The sequence below is a fragment of the Macrotis lagotis genome, chromosome 4, assembly GCF_037893015.1.
Source record: "Macrotis lagotis isolate mMagLag1 chromosome 4, bilby.v1.9.chrom.fasta, whole genome shotgun sequence".
Lineage (NCBI taxonomy): Eukaryota > Metazoa > Chordata > Mammalia > Peramelemorphia > Peramelidae > Macrotis > Macrotis lagotis.
The window spans coordinates 227,134,112-227,151,411 of NC_133661.1; the positions used below are offsets into that span (position 1 = coordinate 227,134,112).

Consider the following 17,300-nt stretch of genomic DNA (forward strand, 5'->3'; position numbering starts at 1 on the left):
TCTCTGGGACATGTAGTTTGAAATAGTCAATAAATAATTGATGATGTTGGACTGAAACTCAGCATAGAGATACTTCTTATATGGATATAGCTGAGAATCACCTGCATTAACTAGAGAGATTTCTTTGTCTAAGAAGAATGCTCAGGTCTGCTTTTTTTTTCTTATCACAATAGACAGAATACGTTTTTATTCTGTATACTTATTAGTGTTTTTGGAATACCTTTGAGTTAGTTGGAAAATTGACAACAGAAAAGATGTCTACAAGAAGGGAAGAGTCCAGAAAGTACTTTAGTTAGCAAAAATCTGATTGACTTGCTTGGATTGATATAACCTGCCAAGGCAACAGTAGGTTAGAATATAAATTTGTTTGTAAACTTTTATGAAGAAGGTTAATTGACTCTTTTGAGCAGTATTATCTCATAAAACAATGAGATGTAATAGAGGTTAAAATTGTTGAAATTTCGGAAGATTTGGGGTTGAGAAAACTAATCCCAAGGGCATTTAAATATGAAAATGGAAGGATTACAAATGGAATAAAAATGTTAAAGATTTTTAAAAATCATCCAACAAGATTTTCTTCATTAAGAACAGTGGAGCCACCATATTGAGATCATCACAACCCCAGAGGGGTTTATAGATGGGGTAAAAAACACACTAAAAACAAGAGAGATGGGTTGAACCAAGTGAAAATAATGGAGATTCTGAGCTGGAAAAGATGCAGTTGTGAGGTTAGGGAGGGATCCATATTTTCTTTTAAATGTATCTGAAAGAAGATTTCAGAAGTGTAGAAAAAATCTCAATCCTTATGAGTGTCAAAAAATGATTACTGAAAGAACATCAGTAACCAATAATCTGCACACTTTCTCTCCTATATAAATGAAATCTTTATGTGAGCCACTCATTTGTATGGACGTTCTTGATAAAGTAACAAGCAGATTTTGACAACTGATAGTCAGCAATGGATCATAGCTTCATTAAATCATAATTGAAAGAAATAGAGATAATATGGTCCCAATATGTTTATTGTTATGGGCTATTTTTTAACAAAGTATTTCCCATCACATATTATAATCCTTTAAGAGCCCTTCAAAGATCTAAAAACAGAAATGACTGTTCAGCCTCTCTCTGATTATAGATATACCAGGTGCAAGATATAAGATAGGCAAATAGATGCTTGCTAAAATGTGATGGACATGATGCAGAGTAACTCTGACATTGAAGAGAAATCCTTTGTAGGTTATAAGGTTCTTCATATATTTGTTTGCAAATGACATTGTGCTGATTTTATCAATCTTCAAACTCTATATAGAAGAGATGAAAGAGATCTATAGTCACTCAAATGAAGTTTTGGCCTGGCCATTCATCTGGGAAGGACTGGGCATAAAAAATGATAAGAATTTAAATTTGGATAGATAGTACAGAAGGACAATGCGTTTAGTCAAGAGTTAAAACAGGACTAGGAGAGTGGGCTATATTGCCATTAGTAAATTACCAGATTTGTAATGACCCATACTTCTTGTGGAAGCAAAAGCCCATCCTTTTAATTCTAGCATTCTACTGGTGTTTGTGTAAGGGCATGCTACATAGAATAAAACATTCTCTGAAGGAGTAAACATCAGCATTGCATAGAGGGTAGTAGAGTCAGACATGATGGATGTAATCAGGCAATATAAGAACCCAGTGAGGAACTTCAGAGAAGAGCATCAAGGAATTTATGATAGGAAGGTAAGGTAAGCTGGTCATGGCAAGGACAAGGTTGACAAGTGGAAAGCTAACTTGCTCTACTGATCTTTTGCAATGTCTGGAGAAAGTAAAGGAGGCTTCTACCATGTTGGGTGAACTGCTTGTGGTGAGGCCATTGAAGGTTAGAGTCCCACAGGATTGGTAGCGAGGAATGGGCAGCTAGGTGGTAGAGTAAGTCAGGAAGACCTGAATTTGAATCCATCTGCAAAATAAGGATATTAGTTACACTCACTTCAAGGGGCTGTTGTGGGGCTTGAATGAGAGAACATATGTTCTCATATGTAGAGCAATTTGCAAACTAAAGTCTTGCAGAAATTCTGGCTACTAGTGGAAGAAACTTCCAATTCACTGAGGGTTCTGTTAGTTATAGGACCACAAGGATGAGTTCTGCAGTAGAGAAATGGGAAAGCCTGCCTTTCCCTATGTTTTCTTCAGTGCTATTCTTTGTGTACTAAGGGCACTATCAAGAAGATTTTAGAGAAATGAGACATATAGATAAATGATTCTGAGATTTTTTTCCTTTAAAAAACAGCATTGTTAGTGATCTTTTGCATTCTTTTGCATTCTTCTTAGAATATTTGAAAACTAAGCCCTGAATGCCTTTAATATTGTGTTAAATCCAGCATGGGGTAACCTCAGCAAAATTCCTACTCAGATACCTCTTCATGATGAACTAGAGTTTCCAAAAGATATATAAAGAAATTCAAACTCCATTTGGTTTTCCCAGCTTAGAAAGGCTTTGACTAGAGGTTTCAGAGAAGACTTTGATCCTTTAGCTAAAAAGGTTAGCTAAAGTATAAAAGGCCTCATTACCAGGGAATGAATTTGGGGAGCCAGACTAACCTGTGAAATGGACAAAAATATAAAATGGCCCTCGGTCTTCTGTGACCTTCTTCTGCTTCTATTCCAGGGGTAGGCAAATGGAGGAAAAGAGGCAGAGGATGCCAAGAATCACACTGATTTTAGACCAATTACAAAAATTAGCTTAGGCCTTGCAGCTGTTTCAGCAATTAGTTTTTGTTCAGTGAGGAATCTGATGACATGTTACTGGAGGAATTGTAAACACATGTCATGTTACTTTTTGTATTTGTTTTGCCTTTTCCCCCTCCTCTTGGTAGCACCTTCCCCTGTAATCATAAGGGTTCAGAGCACAGTACTGAAATCTAATTTCAAGGGCAGATAATCCTTACAACTCCCTCTTTAGCAGAGGTAGAATATATTTCAAAATACAATACTAGTGTCGGCCCATTTATCTTGGTCTGCCCACATGCTATTTTGAAAATACACAAAATTATTCAGGATTCGTGTTCTAGAATCTTTTTTCTCAGTACCCATGTTGTACATAGCTCACAGCCTGCTTATTCATGTCATATCTTTATTATTAAGTAGGGACCATGGAATCCTATTAATATTGCTACTGTATTGTAATTATTAAGATTTCAGTAGATATGCAGTCTCATTAATGTGGTTAATTAACATACAGATCACTAGCCCATCCATGCCTACTCATCCCTAGGTTATTCTTTTTGTCCCTATAATAACTTCTCCAGCAGAGATGTATTATCCTATCACAGTGGATGACTTCTTCCTCTGGATCTTTTAAAAAAGAAAAGCAATAGTAACAATGTTGTGGAAGCAGGAGAGTGCTCAGGCCATCTTTCATTCATCCTTTGTCCTTGCTACATGACCTGTTAACTTTATTATTTGATCATACATTTCTTTTTTTTGTTTTTGTTTTTTTTTAGGTTTTTTTTTGCAAGGCAAATGGGGTTAAGTGGCTTGCCCAAGGCCACACAGCTAGGTAATTATTAAGTGTCTGAGACCGGATTTGAACCCAGGTACTCCTGACTCCAAGGCTAGTGCTTTATCCACTATGCCACCTAGCCGCCCCTTGATCATACATTTCTTAATGGTATATTTTAGGCTTCACATTAATTGTCACTAATGTCCTACAGCTCATTTATACCTGTCATGCATCTCTTTTAGGTCTTTTGGGCCATTTGCATTAGTACCAAGACTTAATAAGATTAAAGAGTGAGGCTTTTAGAAGACTTTTTCGTTTTTGCATACGTAATGATAATTCACATTTCTGTGGTGCTTTAATACTTTCAAAGTACTTTTCCCAAAACTGTCCTGTGAGGTACAAGTGGTGTAAATATTATTCCTATTTTACATATAGCAAAAATGAAGCCTGGAGAGATAGACCACTTTGTGCATAGTCATATTATTAGTAAATGTTAGAGCCAGGATTCAACTTCATGTTTCCTGATACCAAGTTTAGTGCTTTTTCTATCTTCCTAATAATTTTCTAAGTGCTTTTTTTTTTGTAACAACCCTTTTGAGCTAGTACCAGCAGTAGCTGCAGCATCACCATCCTCCTCCTCCTCCTCCTCCTCCTCCTCCTCCTCCTCCTTGAATTTAAGTTATTTGACTATGGTTTTCTACTTTTTAAGTCCAGTGCTGCAGCTATTATGTTCCATGTGACAAATCTGCTCTGGGAGATGAATATTTTTATTCTCATTTCAAAATGGGAAGTTCATCTTGGTCCAGGATTTGTAGAACCTAGCCAATTCTGCCTGCATATTCTTTGCACAGTGACTACTCATTTCTATAATGTTTAATCTTTTTTCTTCTCCCTAATAGGTGGAATTCTTTGAGCCTTTTTGGGATAGTGGAGAACCTCGGGTTGGAGAAAAGGGAGCCAGAGGTTGGCGAGCCTGGATGCACCAGCAAGAAAGGGGTGGCTGGGTCGTTGTTAAGCCTGGTAAGCTATTTAATGCTTTTATGTGGTTTTCAACCTTGGAATTTTTGCAATATTCTCTGTTTACCTGTATAGGCTTTTGCTTATTAGTAGACTGGCAACTCCATAAATATCTGAATGTCAAAACCACATTAAAGCTGATTGTTATAAGGGAATGTGGCTCTGTTTTTTTTCATTCCTTCATAAGTTAGAAGCCATAAAGTCATGCAACTATATTTTTTTCCAGTAACTTACACACTTGAGGGTTTCAGTTTCTTTCTAAATGAAGTTAATTTAATTTTTCTTTTTTTTATAGATTGCTCCTTCACAAGTTGTAATCTTATTCCTAACTTTTTTCCTTCTATTTTTAGTGCTCATTTAAGTCAGTCTTTTTTGTTCCCTTTGCAGCTCACAGGCTGACAGACTACTTAAAAATATTTTCCTTTTTTAGGAGTATTATAAAAATAATTACTAACTAGCATTTATGTATCATTCTGGATGACCCCAGGATTATTTACACATTTGGATAAAGGTATTTTGCCCACTACAGACCCAAGGAGTAGAGATGCAAAAATAACAATACAGGACTCTTTTGAGGCCCTATAAATGGAATGAGTATCCTTTAAATTCTTTAACTAGTTATATGCATTGGAGGGCAAGTCTGGTGCTAGTTGCTGAGGTACTTCTAACTCTAATATTACAGTTGCTACAGTTAAGAAGCTCATAGTTGACTCTTCTCAGCCCCTGCCTCTCTGAGCCCCTTTGATGCTCTTAGCTGAGGATTCTATGGGGCCTGAAAAGTTTACTTTGAAAAAGTTAGAGTGTTCAAAGCAGACCCAAGTTGCCTAAATAACCCAGCTAGGAATAATGGAATAGGACCCCCCCCCCCCTTTGTTTTGTTGGGTTTCTGGGATTGGAGCTATGATTAAGAGAAATAACCAGGGGCATTTGTATCATGTCCTTAGAAGAGAAATTCTTGGACCACACAAAACATACCAGAGTGAAAGCATTTGCCAATAATGTTTTCATTAATCAAGAATGAAAATTGGCTGTTCAAAGATGATCAGAAACCATTGTAGTTCTGACCATAAATGATGCCAACAGGAGATTCCCATGACCTTCTGGCCAGCTTTTGGGAAATCAGAGTCTTTGGATTCCAGGAGTTTGTATGGTTATGGAGCTGAATAGACCATTGAGTGACTGACCAGTTAGCTTTGTCCTGTTGTTGAAAGCTTGTTACCAAATATTACCATACTGATGATTAGACCTCTGTGAGACAAGTTAGCTTTATTGTACTGTCATAAGTATAAAAGTATCATACTGATTACTGTGACACCCTGATGCCTCAATGATATGGGAAAAACCTACATCCAAAAGACCAAGGTCTCCCATCGCATCCAGACCAGAAATCTTGTTTCCTATACCATCAGGCCACTGGGTTAAGACTGTTCTGGAAGTTAGTGAGAAAGATGTCTTTGTATAATATTCTCACTTTAATCAACATGTGTGCATGCTATATGATGATACACTTGATGGTCTTCTTTGATTATGAAGGCAACAGTCAAACAATCAGCATGATGGCATGAAAGAACATTGTTAGCATTAGAAGATATAGTTCTGCCCTGTTAGAAGAAAAGTGACTCTTCCATCACTACCAGCTGAGTGACCTTGGAGAAGTCACTTTCATTGATCTCACTTTCCTCATCTGTAAGGGGAGATAATAATAGTTGTATAGCCTACCTTATAAGTTATGTGAAGAAAGTGCTTTTGAAGTTGTAGAGCTGTTATTGCTTTATTCATTAAAATATTGGCATAACTTAAAATGTTAATGTAGTAGTTATTTAAAAGGTGGTCAGCCATACTACATGCAGGCTTTCAATAAGAAATAAGGAAAGCTTATAGGATAATAGGTTTAGATCTGCATAGAGATCTTAGAGGACATCTAATGCAAACTTTTTATTTTACAGATAAGAAAACTGATACTAAGACCGTTTAAGAAACTTGCCACGCAGTTATTAAGTGGCAAAGCCAGAATTTGAACCTTGGTCCACTGTATCACTCTTATTTCCATTGGAAAGTACTAAGTTTAGAATACCCACCCCAGGTGTTCTCATGAACTTTTTGTGCCCAACTTGTGGTAGAGCATTCCAAATTTGTATTGGTCTGATCAGCCACAGTTGGGCACACTGTAATTTGTCTCAAACATAGTGATGTCATTTTGGTCATCTTTGATAATGAAAGACAAGAATCAACGAACCAACTAATAAATTCAGTTTGGAATGTGATATGTCTGCCTCAGAAAAGGAGTTGTGGGTTTAGAATATGTCCTAAAGAGACCTCATAATTCTTCATAGAACTTTGCCTTTGCCTTTGTGTTTAGTGATGTCTCTTGGGGGATAATGTAGTACATAGTGATTTGGGTGTTCTTTGAGAATTAAAAAAAAAATTGAACTCTTCCACTTTCAGGGATATACTTACCAGCATCTCATTTAGACCAATAATAATTTATGTCACCAAAACTAGAATTAGTTAATTTATATTTAAGTGCAAAATATAAAAACCTAATCCATCTATATTATGTGGAGTATAAACAAATGATGAAAGAAGATACTTTCAGGGATCTAAACCCTCCTTGAATGAAAGAATCAAGCTTATTTTGTAGTCTTGTTATTTATTTTAAGGTAGCTAGCTTTTTTTTGAAATCTGTTACACCTTTTTATAGCTGTCAAACAGTTCTATAAGGTAGAAAAATGTAAAACATACATCTTCACAGTAATAGCTAGCGAACATTTTTCAAAATTACCATTTCTTGTGAAAACTACCAAATATATTTGGTCACACAAAGTTAGTCTTTTCAGAAAGATTACTGCAGTTGAAGCTTCTGTCTAAGTTTAGTCTGCCTTCCTTACTCATTTTGAAATGATTAACAGTTTTGGTTTGGAAATTCAACAATGTCAGAAGAAAAGTTTTACCCTGAAGATGCCTTTTTTGGGGGGGGACGGACTAGAGAACAGTACTTTCATCCAAGCTCTGTTGTGTCCCTCCTGAGGTAGGGGTGACATTCACTAGACAAGTTTTATGTCATATGTTCCAGCATATTTTTTCTTTGCCCTCTTTTTCTATCTCCTGCCTTTTTCTTTTGGATCTTAACAAATTTTAAATTTGGTTTTTTGACTAATTAAAAACATCGGTGTTGCCTTTAAACAAGCTCCTTGCCTTTGTTTTACTGTTGAGTGGATTCTCTTCAACTTCATGTCACTTATTTGAATTCTTTAGCTAATATAATAATTATTATAATTATAATTACTATTAATTAATATATTAATGAATTCATGTCTCAATTAAAAAACTAGGTCTCAGAGTCAGTTGCTTTTGACAATCCTAGAGACTTTCAAAGGAATGTTTTATTTGTAGAACTTCAGAATAAGATAAGATTTAGGTAATGAATTACATTGAAACTTGATATTTTTCCTCAAATAGCCACCTAGGTTAGAGTTTTACTACTGTAAATTTTGCTGTCACAATTGGGTTGTTATGTAAACATATTTCTACTTTACATTTTAAATAGTTTTGTAATTTTTTTTCTTGGAAACTTAAAAATAATTCAGAAACACTCTTTTCTCATTCATTGGGAAACAAAAGTGGATTATAATATGTTTTGAAATAATGTCTTGTTTTATTTATTTTTTTTTAGTTTTATTTATTTAAGGCATTGGGCCTAAGAGTGACTTTCCCAAGGTCACACAGCTAGACAATTATTAAGTGTCTGATGCTCAATTTGAACTCAGGACCTTGTGACTCCAGGAGTGGTACTCTATGCCACCTAGCTGCCTCTGTAATGTCTTGTTTTCAACATGTTCTATTAATTGTAGCTTATCAACTGGCCAGGTATTCCAATTGCTTTAAAAAAATCCAAGTTAGTACTAAATCCAAGGCAGACTAAAATATAAATATAACTTAAAAGTTACATTCTAACATTTTTGTTGTTTTAGTTCTGATTTTGTTAAAAGATTATCTGATTTACAAGCATTGAATCTTTTCTTTTTCCATGGGGAATCAGGATAAAAAATATAAATATATGCATACCTATATGTATGTAATATATATACACATACTACAGATTAATATTGGGCTTTTTGTTGGAATTCATCAATGATTGGTAATTCTGTATGTTTTGTTTTTGGCTAGATGAGGATGAAGATGAACCAGAGGAGGATGACCAAGAAATAAAGAATAAGAATCTTCCCAAGTGGCAAATCTGGCTCAGTATTGAGCATTCCCGTGAACACAGGCACTGGCTGCCCTGGCGTCCTGACAAAACAAAAAAACAGACTGATGAAGATTGTGATGACCCAGAGAGACAGGTAACACTTGCCAAAGGAGGTGGGGATCTGTTTTTTCCCCTGATTTCTGGTTTCCACACATTTTTAATTATGGAAGAAAAAGACTCCTGGCTAATTTACCAACTCTTTCTGAGGAATGACTTGGTCCCAAGGAAGCCAGCCTCTTCCAGTTCATTGATGTGGAGCCTTATCACTGATTCATAAATGCCTATCTAACTTGAACTGTGGGTATCTGGGGTAAAATGTCACTGGTCATTGGTAACTAAAATGTCACTGGTCATTGGTAACTGAGGGTGATTCAATCTGATAACCATCTGTTTCTTGAAAGGTGGGGTTATCTTTTAGGTCCTTGTTTGTGTTCTGTGTGAAAATTAGGGATGAGATAGGGGAGAGGAGAATAGTGGTGGTAAACAGATCCTAGAAAGGAATAATGTGAGGCCACATGTTAGCCTCCTCTCAGAGTTGCTATTTTGATCATCCTCTTCACTGCCAGCACTATCAGACAGTTTTCAGTCTGTTGGGTCCTTTCTTAAAGAAATTAGTAATAATTTTACTCTTATGTCTCATTATAACATGATGATTACACCTGGATATGTAACAACTTTTCTAGTAGAAGGCATTCTCTGGTGATGCACATATATATATCTGAGGACCAGCCTAGCTCAGTTCTGGTCATAAGATAATGAATTTTCCCAACCACAGCAACTCTTGATGTAAATCACAAAGGAGTCAGTACTAGTAGAGAGAATACCTATAATGATGAACTTGTGAATCATTGAAAGACAGAAATATTTTTTAAATAATATTTTACTTTTTCCTCGGTTACATGTAAAGACAATTTTCAATATTCATTTTTGTTGTTGTTGTTGTTTTGAGAGGCAAATGGGGTTAAGTGGCTTGCCCAAGGCCACACAGCTAGGTAATTATTAAGTGTCTGAGGTCAGATTTGAACTCAGGTCCTCCTGACTCCAGGGCCAGTGCTCTGTCCACTACGCCATCTAGCCACCCCTCAATATTCATTTTTTAAAAAAATTTGAGTTATAAATTTTTTCTCCCTTCCTACATCCCCCTCCCTGAGACAGTAAGAAATTTATTAGAGGTTATACATGTTCAGTCATGCAAAACATATTGCCATATTGGTATGTTATGAAAAAAGATAGACCCGAAGGGAAAAAAACAAAGACAACAGTGAAATTGAAAAATACTATGCTTTGATCTTCATTCAGACTCTTATCAATTCTTTGCCAGCTAGGTGGCGCAGTGGACAGAGTACCAGTCCTAGAGTCACGAGGTCCTGAGTTCAAATGTGACCACAGACACTTAGTAATTGCCTAGCTGTGTGACCTTGGGAAAGTCACTCTTAGGCCCAATGCCTTAAATAAATAAAACTAAAAAAAAATAAAACAACACATTATTTCAAAGCATATTATAATCCACTTATGCTTTCCAATGAATGAGAAAAGAGTGTTTCTGAATTATTTGTAAGTTTCCAAGTGGTAGTGGATAGAATTTTTCATCAAGGGTCCTTTGAGGGGCAGCTAGGTGGCACAGTGGATAGAGCACCGGCCCTGGATTCAGGAGGACCTGAGTTCAAATCCAGCCTCAGACACTTAATATTTAGTATGACCTTGGGCAAGCCACTTAACCCCATTACCTTGCAAAATAAAAAAAAGAGTTCTTTGGAATTGTCTCAGATTATTAATATTGCTGAGAATAGCTAAGTCATTTACAATTGACCATTATACAGTATTGCTGTTTACTGTGTTATTATAGTCTGGTTCTGCTCACTTCACTTTGCATCAGTTCATGTAAATTTTTCAGGGTTTGGACAGAAATATTGAACCTGTTTAGAAATTCTGGTTAACTTTAAATTTTGCCTCTAAATAGATGAATTAAAAAAAATGAAAATAAAACTGCTAAAGAGGCATTGATAAGTTTTTCATTTACAAGATTTACAAACGTCAGTGATTATCATTTGGAGATGATTGACCTATTGGGAGAGTCAGTCATGGAACTGTCCAGGGCCTTCTTCTTTCTTCATCAGTAGTGGCTCTATGACTCTGCATCTCCCCCTTGGGAAGGGAGTGCTGGGAGAGTAGTGCTGTGTCATCATTCTTCCCCAGCCTTCTTGCCCCATCTCATTTGGCCAGGACATTTTGAAGTCAGTAAGATTTTTCAATCCCAGCCCAAAGAAGGCATTATTAGTTTTTGTGGGTCCCTGTGGCTGATGGGGGTTTGGGGTGGAATTGAAGGATGTGTTGGGTGGCTTTATAACTGGCACGAAAAGAGTTAGTAGGGGATAAAGAATAGTTAAGTAGACAAAGAAGGGATGGGTCCATAGTGGTACCTAGCCTTTTATTTGTGAAGCAAATATCCACCTGTGTAGGTTTTGAATTGTGATGAAGGAGGGAATTCTATTTTGGTTTCTGGAACTGACCCAGTTTCACAAGACAGCAATTATATGCCTTGTATGTGACAAATTATAGGTACAGCATGGAAAATTTTCTCTGTCAAATTTCACCATCATGGTATAGTTAGTTGTATTAATCATTCTGAAAACTCAGAATAATTTAACGTTTGGTGATCAGTCTAAAGCACAATTGAAAGGCTTCCTGTTTTTGCAGCTGTATTTTCAAAACCATTGTGGGTCATTTCTGTGACTATATAAGTGACCATTGTTATAGACCATTGCTGGAAAAGACAGTACATTTGTGAGGAAGGGCAGCAGATTTTGAGGGGGGGAGCTCTAAACTGAAAGCCCAACTTCAGGTCCTCACTACATCACTTCCATACCATTTGATTATAACCAAGTCATTAAATCTTGGACTTCTCATCTAGGGGACGTAGTGGTCAGAGGACTGGACTTGGTGTCAGTCTGGACAGATCCTGTTTTAGACATTTAGGAGGTGTGTTCCTGGGGGAGTCAGTTAACATCTCCCAACCTCAGTTTCCTTATCTGTAAAATGGGCATAATCACAGCTCCTACCTCATAGGGTTGTTGTGAGAATCAATTAAGATATGTGAAAATCACTTTGCAAACCTTAAAAACATGACCTAAGTACTAGTTAATTATCTGAAAATGGGAAAGATAATGACCCCCCCAACACCAGGGTTTGTTATAAAGATTAAGTAAGACTATGCATTGTGAAAGTGCTGATCACCATCATACCTGTTACTGTAGGTATTCACCTTTCAGCCTCAGTTGTCCTGTTACCCCTTTCTGCCTAATGCCTAAATAAGGCCCTTCCGGGGCGGCTAGGTGGTGCAGTGGATAAAGTACCGGCCCTGGATTCAGGAGTACCTGGGTTCAAATCCGGTCTCAGACACTTAATAATTACCTAGCTGTGTGGCCTTGGGCAAGCCACTTAACCCCATTTGCCTTGCAAAAAAAAAAAAACCTAAAAAAAAAATAAGACCCTTCCATCCTTAAGATCCAACAGTGCTCAAGGTGAAGGGAAATGGGTGGATTTCAATAAGGAATTGGAACAGCAAGTATTTAAAAAGAATACATGAGCACAGCATGCCCACTTCTACTTCTTACTTGTTCTCCTCTCTTCTCAAAGTAGACATGACAAAACAATTTTTAGTTTCAAGCTTTCTAATCAAACATTTTTCTTATTTAAAAAAATCTTTTATATAATTTTTCCAAATTACATTAGCATTTTGCTGCTTTAACCAGATTGTATTGAAAGTAATTAAGCTACTGATGTTTGAGGATTCAGCTGGACTATGGATTCATAAGTTCTTATTGTATAGGACTTAAATGTGAAAGGGTTCTGGAAATAGACTTAAATCTGTTCATATCCTGGGAGTTCCCTTTTTCTAAGAGATCTTTGCTTTTCCTTCTCTCATTCTTCTAAGAGAAAAGCATGGAGAAAAAGTTCAATTGATATATAACAAGTTGGGTTCTCAGTGACCAAGCTTTTGCTTATATTGGCTTTCTCACTGTTAAAATCCACAAATATCTTCCATTCCTGTTTCACCATTTCATCGTTTCACCACCCTCTCCCATTTAGCCAGGATGGCTTATAAGTCAATTTGTTGCCACTTGGGGACTTTAGAGTTTGAAAATAATTTTGTTAACTCAACTTTAAGTACTGTATATTTTTTTTACTGAGATCTGGAAATCGTTGTTGGTGTGGTCAATTGTCTGTGGATTTCCTTCTTTTGCTATGTTTGGTTTATTGAGTTTTTTTTAAATTCTAATTTTAATTTCCTAGAGGAGTTTTATCCAGAAACTATAAAATAAAAATGTAGTCTAGTTTATGATGAAAATGATGCACAATTGCCATTTATCTGAATGATTACCAAAGCAGTTTTGTTGGATTTCAGAACTAATATAACTAGACTTGTATGCAAACTATAGGCTAAAATGCTTTTAAATACTGGATTGGGGGGGGTAGGGAAGCAAGATTGGGGGGAATTGTAAAATTCAAAATAAATAAAATCTTTCAAAAAATAAAAATACACTAGTTATATTGTTTTGCAGATTTTTTTTTCCTTTCATTTTCTGGGTTCAGATTTTGAATTCTGTGTTCTTTGAATCTTGTAGACCAACCTCTAACACTTGTCTGTGTACTATTTTTATATTTCCAGATATTGAATTGTCAGGATACCCTTATGAAAATAACTGTGAATAAACAATGGGAAGTTGGCAGGGTTTTTCCATTAAACTGTGAAGTCTTAGATGTGTGACTTTAATAAATTTGTCCCCTTTTTTTTTTAGGTGTTATTTGATGACCTAGGTCTGTCTCTCATAAAACTTTCTAGCTTGGATCTAAAATTTCGTCTGATTGATTCATTTCTACAATTCTTGGGAGTCCCTTCAGGCTATAATCTTCCAACTTCATGCCTCTATCTTGCCATGGATGAAAATGGTATTTTTGATGAGAGGCTTTCTGATGAAAAGCCATTGACTTTTTCAAACCCATCATTTTCTGGGGTTAATTGCATAGGTCACATGGACAAAATGAACAGACAGGGACAGCGGATGGGTCACTGCAAAGAAGGCGAGGAGTTCATACAGAATATATTTCATCTTGTATTGCCCCTATTTTCGGGGCAAGAAAAATCCCATCTCTGTGTCTCGTGGTTGCAGTATGAAATTGCTAAGGTAATTTGTGTTCACATTACATCTGTCTGGTGCTCTATTCATTTCTGGTTAACTTTTATGGTTCATGTTGGTTGAGATTTGGGGGCTTTCTCTTGGGAATACCATATGGTTCTAGACTTGAATTCAAGAGACAGTGGTATTAAATTCCAGCCTAATGTGATGTAATTTCACCTTTCAGCCTCAGTTGCCCTGTTACCCCTTTCTGCCAATCTCAGTAATATGAGAATAATGCCTAAAGTACATACCTATCTCATAGGGGGTGGTTAGGATCTAATAACAAAGTGCTTAAAAGGTGTTTTACAAACCCTTGAATGTTATTTAATTGCCAACTTTTATTGTTGTTTTTGCATGTCATATTAGTCACCCCCTTAATCCTTTAGAAGAAATCCTTAATTGTTCTCCCCATATTTTATGTGTGACTTCATCATTGGGAGAACAAGGAATAGGATGAGAGTAGATAATATAGGTTACTGAAATACAATGAATACTATGTTGGTTATTTATATTTTCAGATTTCTGTAATTAGCCTTAAGAATTCTGATTAATTTTAGCTTGAATAAAATTGCTTATTTCCCAACTTTTATTTGGGCATATAGAACAAAAATTATGTGATTAACTTACTCTTCCCTCTGCTGGACACAGTTAACATTGACTTTTGCTTCAAATTGCAATGGCTTAATTTTAGAATCACTTTAGATTATTAAAATAACATCCTTCATACAGTTGGAATATTAATGTCTTTTGTGTAAAACAGATCAAAGATCTACAACCATGTTTTTGAAAATTCCAAATAGAAACACTGATGATATTTTCATTTCTGTGGAATAAGTGTTTTTTGCTGAATTAATAACAGTTGTACCATCTGTTTCTTTTATCTAAAGTTGGAGGAGATAACCTGACAACTCTCTTTTACCTTGAAATCTATGATTCTGTGATCTCAGGAGCATAATGATAGCATGATAAAAGAAATATATCATAGATGACTTGTGTTTTCTGTACAGAATTTGAAGTATAAAGAAGTTAATTTAAAGATGCAGAATGAATTTAATATTTTAGAAGTTACCACTGTTTAATTTCATCTTTTTTTTTTTGCCTGTAGGTCATTTGGTATCTTCAAACCAAAAACAAGAAGAGACTGAAGTCTCAAGGGAAAAAATGCAAAAAATTGGCCAAGAATCTCCTCAAGGAACCTGAGAACAGAAACAATTTTTGCCTTTGGAAAGAGTATGCTCATTTGGAGTGGTTGCTTGGCAACATTGAAGATGCCAGGAAGGTTTTTGACACTGCCATTAGCATGGTGGGGCCAGAAGACTTAAGTTCAAGACTCTATGACTTAAGCCTGCTTTATGCTGAACTAGAAGTGGAACAGTCAGGGAATGTGGAAGGGGCTGCCATATCCAGAGCGATTCATATATTAACCAAGCTGACTGAGAATGGGCCATATGTCCCTTATACTGGACAGGTGTTGGCTGTGAACATTTTGAAAGCCCGCAAAGCATATGAACACACACTTCAGAAGCTTTTGAATGAAAGTTGTTCCAGTCATCTAGTTAGTATGGTTGGATGCTTTATGCTTTTCCAGTATTTGACCATAGGGGTTAATGCTTCGATGCATATATATAAACAAGTGTTTGAAAGACTTAAAGGGTCTGTTTCATCAGAATTCACAGGGCCAAGTACAAATATTGGAGCCCCAAATTTGACCAATGCCCTTGAAGCTGTCACATTGATGCACACAAATCTACTCAGGTACCACATGAAAGTGAGTGTGTTCCCTTTGAATCCTCTTCGAGAAGCACTTTCAGAGGCTTTAAAATTGTATCCGGGCAACCAGGTTCTTTGGAGGTCATATGTACAGATCCAAAACAAAACCCATAATGCCAGCAAGACAAGAAGATTCTTTGATGTCATCATGAGGTCTTCTGCATACCTGGAGCCACGGCTGTTTGCAATCCAAGCTGAGAAAATGAGAAAAAGGCTGGTGGAAGCTGTTCTGAGGTATCTGTATAATAACAGCATAACCCCTGTAGCCTGCAAAGAACCATGGGGATTACAAGATGACAGATTTGAAAATGTATCAAGATATTTAAAAATGAAGTGCCACTAGGATCCTTAATTAGAAGGAGTTAGAGAACTCTCTTTCCTAGTACATATAGGGCCTCTTTTTGGTACAAAGAAAATTTGATGAATTATTATTATTATTATGCTATATAAGTGGTATTTGCCAGTTTCAACTTAAAAAGGTGTTTGGGTAGTGTCTATTAATTTTTTTGAAGTAGAAATTGCATTGTTTTAAGGTCACCCAAATCTAGTTGGCTAATTTTTAACTCTTATAACTGAGGGCGAACCTGTGGTTTTGAGCTAAATCACTAATGGTTGTTCCCAATGTCTTTCATGTTGTTTTTCTTTAACAAACCTGGAAAACTTAATACTGAAACACATTTCTTATAGGAGAAAATTATTTTGAGTGTGTTTGATTAAGATATGTTGTGCAAAAAGATCTGGTCTTCAGGTTAGAGGTACTGGGTTCAAAGTCCCGCTCAGCTCCTTATTCCCTGTGGGACAATACACATGCCACTTTGATTCTTTGGGCTTTTGGTTTTTAATATATAAATTAATGGTGTTGAACTAGATGATGTCTACATTTCCTTCCAATTCTAAAATACATATCTGAATAGGTGAGAGAGCTTGAACTCATACCATATAAGGATCTTTTAAAGAACAGGAGACATTCACTCTGGAGAAAAGATGGGATGGGGTAAGAGGGTGTGTGACATCCGTCTTCAAGTACCTTAGAGGATTATCCTGCAGAGGAAATGATAGGTTTGTTTTCCTTGGACCCAGAGAACGCGACAAGGAGTAATCAGTGAAAATTGTTGAGAGGCATAATTGGGGCTCAATATGAAGAAAAACTTTATTATAAATTATCTTTGTCCAAAAGAAAACTTAATTTTTTTGGAGGGTACTGGAGCTGGTGCTGGATGGTTATTTGTTGAGGATGTTGTAAAGGGAGATATAGGTACGTACTGGATGTACATATGTACCTGTGAGATTTCTTCTAAATTCTCAGTTTCTATGATTTTAAGTTCATACCGATTTGTGTAGATCACATCACTGCCATTGTTATAAACTCCTTGAGGGCAAGGATTGCATCATTTTTCATCCTCATTGCATACCCTAAGCCTTTACAGAACTCTTTGTTTAATAAATGTTTGGATTGGATTTTAATCACCCTTTATGAATTATATTTTCTCTATTATAAACTTAAAGGGATATTTAACTTATACTTTAGATCTCTATCTCAAATAAAACAATTGTATGCTGTTGATTAAAAGCCATGTTTCTAACTTCACAAATATTT

The 17,300-nt window shown here is 36.1% G+C and overlaps 1 protein-coding gene across 2 annotated transcripts in view; it reads left to right on the plus strand.

Moving 5' to 3' along the window:
* NRDE2 (NRDE-2, necessary for RNA interference, domain containing) overlaps positions 1 to 17,300 on the plus strand; it is an 81,807-nt gene that overhangs the window by 45,331 nt on the left and 19,176 nt on the right. For both annotated transcript variants that reach the window (XM_074235514.1, XM_074235515.1), the window contains exons 8-11: positions 4,387 to 4,507; positions 8,672 to 8,847; positions 13,553 to 13,939; positions 15,039 to 15,937. In XM_074235514.1, the coding sequence (XP_074091615.1) occupies positions 4,387 to 4,507; positions 8,672 to 8,847; positions 13,553 to 13,939; positions 15,039 to 15,937 (1,583 nt within the window). The remainder of the gene's footprint in view (positions 1 to 4,386; positions 4,508 to 8,671; positions 8,848 to 13,552; positions 13,940 to 15,038; positions 15,938 to 17,300) is intronic.